This window comes from Pogoniulus pusillus, chromosome 10 (assembly GCF_015220805.1).
Source record: "Pogoniulus pusillus isolate bPogPus1 chromosome 10, bPogPus1.pri, whole genome shotgun sequence".
NCBI lineage: Eukaryota > Metazoa > Chordata > Aves > Piciformes > Lybiidae > Pogoniulus > Pogoniulus pusillus.
Genome location: NC_087273.1, coordinates 36,610,343 through 36,616,342, shown reverse-complemented (window position 1 = coordinate 36,616,342; position 6,000 = coordinate 36,610,343). Strand labels below are relative to the sequence as shown.

The 6,000-nt window shown below is 44.0% G+C and overlaps 1 protein-coding gene across 2 annotated transcripts in view; it reads right to left on the bottom strand.

The window, feature by feature from the left end:
* Positions 1-581: 581 nt before the first annotated feature.
* The window catches only part of CEP192 (centrosomal protein 192), an 80,839-nt gene continuing 75,420 nt past the window's right edge, over positions 582-6,000 (bottom strand). For both annotated transcript variants that reach the window (XM_064150267.1, XM_064150268.1), the window contains one exon: positions 582-1,583. In XM_064150267.1, the coding sequence (XP_064006337.1) occupies positions 1,439-1,583 (145 nt within the window). In that variant the 3' untranslated portion in view covers positions 582-1,438. The remainder of the gene's footprint in view (positions 1,584-6,000) is intronic.

Genomic DNA, 6,000 nt, shown 5'->3' with positions numbered 1-6,000 from the left:
TGCAGAGCCAGAAAGATGGTCAATGAGTGGGATACATCCTTTATGATAAAAGGCTGGAAACATTCAAAACCCACCTGGATGCATTCCTGTGTGACCTATCTCAGGTCCCTTCCAACCCCTAACACTCTGTGATTCTATGCTGTCTAGTTTAACATCATTTAATCAATCTTCCCTGTCCTGGCTTTGAGATGGCTGAGAAATGAGATGTTATGAACAAACAGCAGCTTTTGTGTAGTTAAACATAAGCCTGGTGGTGTTGAGCAAAGGCAAGGCACTAGGTACTTCAGTGTTCTCCCCCCAGTTTTCCCAAACTTCAGTTGTTTGAAACTGCAGTTAAACAATCTCCTGTAGAAAGGAATTTCATTCACACTTCGAACCTGAAGAAAGGAATAATGTGCATAAGCTATGACAGAATTCTGCTGTCAGAAAGCTATGTTTCTAGCTCAAGGCAACTCTATCCAACTCCATGATGCCACAGCAATAAAACAGCAGACAGAGCCAAAGGCTAAGTGGAACTGTTTCTTATTGAATCCTGCACTACAGGAACTAGACAGCACCCAACAACATTAAAAAGAAGCCAGTTTCGCACAAAAGATAACTTTTAATACATGTACACAGGGAACTCAGAGTCTGCTGCCACATGAAGTTATGGAAACAGTGCCAAATGGATTCCAAAAGGTGGAGAGATAAGTACAAAAAACAATCCATGAAAGGATAGATAGGAATCTACCTCCCATCCTTAAATGCACTGCCTGCAGCTGCCAATGAAATGCAAGGGAAAGGAACCAAAAGCAGCAGTCAGGCTTATGTCATCTCTCAAACCAACAACATCTCACTGCTGTTAGAGACAGAAGAGGGGGTCAGACAAATCACTGAGGGCAGTACTGCTCATTTACACTATTTTCATATTGCTAGAGTTAAAAAACAATGTTTGTGCTGAACACTGACCTGTGTGAAAAGTTGGAGGTTGATCTGGTCCCAGCTTCAGCAGACGGAAACAAATCAGCTTCTGTGTACTCTAATCTCTCCCCCTGCTCTCCAAAGTGCCCTTCTGCAAACTGGCCTTGTCCAGGAGCAGGCAGCTCGATGTCCTACCTACATCTCATCAACTGTTAACACATAGATTTTATTTCTGGATTTACAATGCTTAAAATAAAATATATCAGCAGGGAGCTAGTCCTAAGAAATGCAGAAATAGGAAACTTCCCATTTCAACAAAAGTGCAGAAACATAAGTTAGGACATGGCAACTTTAAAACATACAATTTCATTTCTCACTGTTCTTGCTAGGAATACAGATCTGTAAAACAAATGCCATCATTCATCTTACAGAAGACCTTCCATCAAAGCAGCAGCACAGGGCAAAACAACCAGGGCATCAGGACAGAAATGTAGTTCAAATCTTTTCCAAGGAATAAACTGCTAGAAATGATTGCAAACTACTCCAAAGAGGTTGCAACAGCGCTACCGTACAGCCGAATGCTAAGGGAGCCACACTTGGTCGACAGCACAATTAAGAGACCTGTAAATTCTCCTTCTTCTTTGGGCTTGAACTGGACTGGCACATTGATGTAATGATGGGATCTGTAAAAAAGGCAAGTATGTGCACATTCATTGTTAATAGACAAGCAAAGCCTACCAGAGAGAGAATTTCTCCTCTTGAATCATAGAATCCCAGAACTGTCAGGGCTGGAAGGGACCTCAAGGGTGCTAGTTTGAGCCTAGCTGGGGTATTTTAGTGAGAAGTAAGATTACAGGCTGTGAAAAGGAAACAATGGTGAGGTCTACTTCACTCTCAGGCTTGCTGAGATGTATAAAAACAAGAACACAAACACAGATAACACAGTTGCTCTCCGAGCACAGCTGGTGCCTGTACTTTTCTCCCTAACCTGCTGTCTGAGTAACTAATCCTTCTGCTTTCTAAACCCCTCCAGCCAATCCTCCAAACTCACCTTGCACGTAAGGCAAAGTCTGGGATAAGGTAGAGGGGTGGAAAGAGGTGGAAGGGTGGTTGGGAGCCCCTCCTGGGGACCTTGGTTTCTGGGAAAGGTACTGTGTTTCTGTATTACCTTTACCTTGTGTATTTGTGTATATCTGCTTGTATTTTGTGCTAAGCTGTAAATATAATATACAGCTTCATTTCTTCATTTCCAGCTTGGCTGAGTCTAGTCTGGGTGATTTCATAAGTGTGGAGAGGCAGTAACTCCCAAAGTGTCACACCAAGGATCATCTAGTTCCAGACCTCCTGCCATGGGCAGGGAAGGACACCACAAACTAGGTCAGGTTGCCCATAGCCACATCCAGCCTGGCCTAAAAAACCTTCAGGGATGAGACTTACAGCATCTCCTTGGGCAACCTGTCCCAGTGTCTCAGCAGCCTCGTGGTGAGGAACTTCTTCCCAACATCCAGTCTCAATCTACCCACTTCTAGTTTTGCTCCATTCCCCCTAGTCCTAAGACTACCTGATATCCTAAAAAGTCCCTCCCCAGCTTTCTTCTAATCAAGGCCACAATAAGGTCTCCTTGGAGCCTTCACTTCTCCAGACTGAAGAGCCCCAAGTCTCTCAGTCTGTCTCCATAAAAGAGAGTACTCCAGCCCTCTGATCATCTAATCTTGATTTTCACCAGACCATATGGGCTGTGCACTGGATCACTAGATTCCTTTTTATAGATCAGATTATGAAGTGATAGAATGGTTTGGGTTGAAAGGGACCTTTAAGATCATCTAATTCTAAACCCCCTGCCACGGGCAACAACACCTCGTACTAGAAAAGGCTGTTCAGCCTGGCTTTGAACACTTCCCTGGGGCATCCTGTTCCAGTGCCTGACCACCCTCAAGGGGAAGAATTTCTTCCTAATATCCAATCTAAGTTGAACTGAATCAAGTTTGAAGCCACTACCCCTCCATCCTATCACCCCATGCCTTTGCAAAAAGTTCCTCTCCAGCTGTCCTGTGACCCCTTCAAGTACTGCTGTAAGGTTTGCCCAAAGCCTTCTCTCCTCCAGGCTCAACAACCCCAACTCTCCTGGCTCAACTTCATAGAGGCTTCAGCCTTCTGATCATCACTGTGACCCTCCTCCAAACTTGCTCTAAGAGTTCCACGTCTGTCTTGTGTTCTATTGTTCTTCTGATGGATTCTGAGCCTGAAGATCATTCTTTCCTACTGATTACACCAAGTGCTTCAATACTGCTGCTAGTTCACAAAGGTAAGTTTGGTCTCTCAGCAGTGCACAAACCCTGTGCAGAACCAAGTTACTACCTTTTTCCCTTCACAAATCATTTGACAGGTCCACTACAATTTCCAGTTCTTTCTGAAATTCCACCAACCTGAAGCTAGTGAAAATAATTTCAATTACCTCTAACTGCCTGCACACCAAGAAAGATGTTGCTGAATCATTCCAAATCAATATACCCATCTCCAAAACTCTCATAAGGGCCTTGCATGACACCTTTTCAGGTGATATAATGCTGCTTCTATTCAGAGTGCATGGAAAGGGTGGCTGCCTTAACTGTCAAGAGCCTGGAGTGAACACTATGAAAGCCATAAGCTATACAAGCAACAGGCTGGAAACTCTGAGTGGCAGCATACTGGATTCCATAGCATCCAACAGAAACATCCAGCACTAGCAGACAAGTAACAGTACATTGGAATGAGGAAAAAAGAACAGCATCACTCTGCCTTGCTAAGACAGACAGATTTGTTTGCTTGCCTTGTACCTTCAGTTTTCTCCCCTTAACAGTATTTAGTATTATCCAATGCCCTCTGGAATCTGCTTATTTTCATATTCTTTCCCTCTACACTAATCCTACCTGTCAAAAATCAGTCTATCCTCTTAACCTTCTCCTACATCTGGATATCAAAATATTGCCTCTTGTAAGCTTGATCTCAGCCTCATTTGTTTTGGATCACCCTCAGTGCTAAAACAGTCACCCTAGCAAATGTCTTTTACATTGTTTATTTTATAGCCAGATCCTGATCACTCCAATAACTTAGTGCACAGGGTTAACCCTGTGGGGGAGTGACCTTGAACCTGACCCTGGGTGGTCTTGACCCCTCCCCAGGGGTGGGTCTGAACATGACCAAGTGATTCATTCATAGAATCAAGCAGGTTGGAAGAGACCTCCAAGATCATCCAGTCCAACCTAGTACCCAGCCCTAGCCAGTCAACTAGACCATGGCACTAAGTGCCTCAGCCAGTCTCTTCTTGAACACCTCCAGGGACGGTGCCTCCACCACCTCCCTGGGCAGCCCATTCCAATGCCAATCACTCTCTCTGGGAAGAACTTCCTCCTAACATCCAGCCTATACTTTCCCCAGCACAACTTGAGACTGTGTCCCCTTGTTCTATTGCTGGTTGCCTGGAATAAGAGCCCACCCTCCCCCAGCTACAATGTCCCTTCAGGTAGTTCATTGTTAGCCCACTCCCCCTTCCTGTCTAAAGGTCTATAAAAGCAGAGGGAGCTTCCTGTTCTCTCGCTCTCTCTGTGCTCCCTGCTTACCAGCATCACCATCCTGCTCCTGGTTCTCTTCATTTTACCACATGGCCATCACCCATGAGGTGGACAGACCCCTTACCATCAAAAACTCTGCTTCTATTTACACATGTTTGTATTTGTTTTCCTTTCCCTATACCTTTGCAACTCCCCTACTTCAGATACCTTTTAAATTTGTTAAACTTTTCTTCTTTTTAACTTCCAAATTGGAGTGAGATTATTTATTTGGGTGTGCTAACCTTTTCCTCTCTCTACACCTAATTCCTTTCTTTTGGGAAAGAGGGAAGGGCACTCTATAAATTGTTATTTGGTTCTATCAAACATATTTGAGTCTCTGGAAACTTAAATTAGAACCAAGACACTTAGGAGGACACACTTGCAGAACAAAGAGTGATATTCTACTGCATCTTTTTAATTGGGGTAATAGAAACCCCAAGGAATAATTCTGTTGTGCTGAACAACACATCAGCAATACAGCAAAGGAGTGCAGAGCCAGATCAGGGTTTCAATCTATCATATTTGTATCAGAAACCTGGCATGCTCTGCCTCTTTTCCCATCCCTAACATATGGGGTGAAGATATTTACTCAGCCTTACTCTTCCAAATCCATTTTCTAAGTGAAGAGCATGGCTATGACTATTTCATCTGTAACAGATGCATTCTATAAGGAAACACACAGTTTAGTAACAACAGCCAGGCCACTGGAGCATTTACACAACCAAAGAGCAAATTCAGCAGGAAGTGAGGAAAGATGCACAACTCTGTAGCACCTCCAAAATAATAGATCTGAGCTGGTTTAGACATCCTAAACATTTGAAAAGAACCATGTAACCAAGCTCAAACTGAACAGAAGTTCTGTATCTCTCTTTTTAAGATGCCTGATTGGAGCTTTTTGATAGTGGAAGGTGGCCTACAAGAAAGCTGGAGAGGGACCTCTTACAAGGGCAGGCAGTGACAGGAAAAGGAATAATGGCTTCAAAGTGAAAAAGGGTAGATACTGGGGGAAAAAAGCACAGGAACAGGTTGCCCAGATAGGCTGGCCATGCCTCTCTCCTTGAAAGTGTTCAAGCCTGGACTGGATTAGGCTTTGAGCAGCTTGGTCTAGTGGGAGTTGTCCCTTCCCATGGTAGGGGGGCTGTAATTACATCATCTTGAAGGTCCCTTCCTACCCAAACCATTCTATGACACGACTCAAGAGTTTGTTCTGTAGCAGTCAGTTGACTTCTCACCATCTGGAGAAGGCTCACCATGCTTCCTAATCCCAAGAGAATGATGTTACTCCAGTTTTCTCCAGATAACAAAACAGGAGAGCTCACACCCCAGCTACAAGAGCAATTTGGCCTCCACCATCACACAAATGCTCTTAGAAATGAAGCTGTCTGGAGGACTGTTCTTAGCAGCCAGAAACTAGTAAAGACAGACAGTGTCAGGACAACCAGAATCCTCCTGCAATTAGCAGCTTTTCTCTTATTGAAAAAGTTTTCCTTCAAACTTTTCACTATGCCAG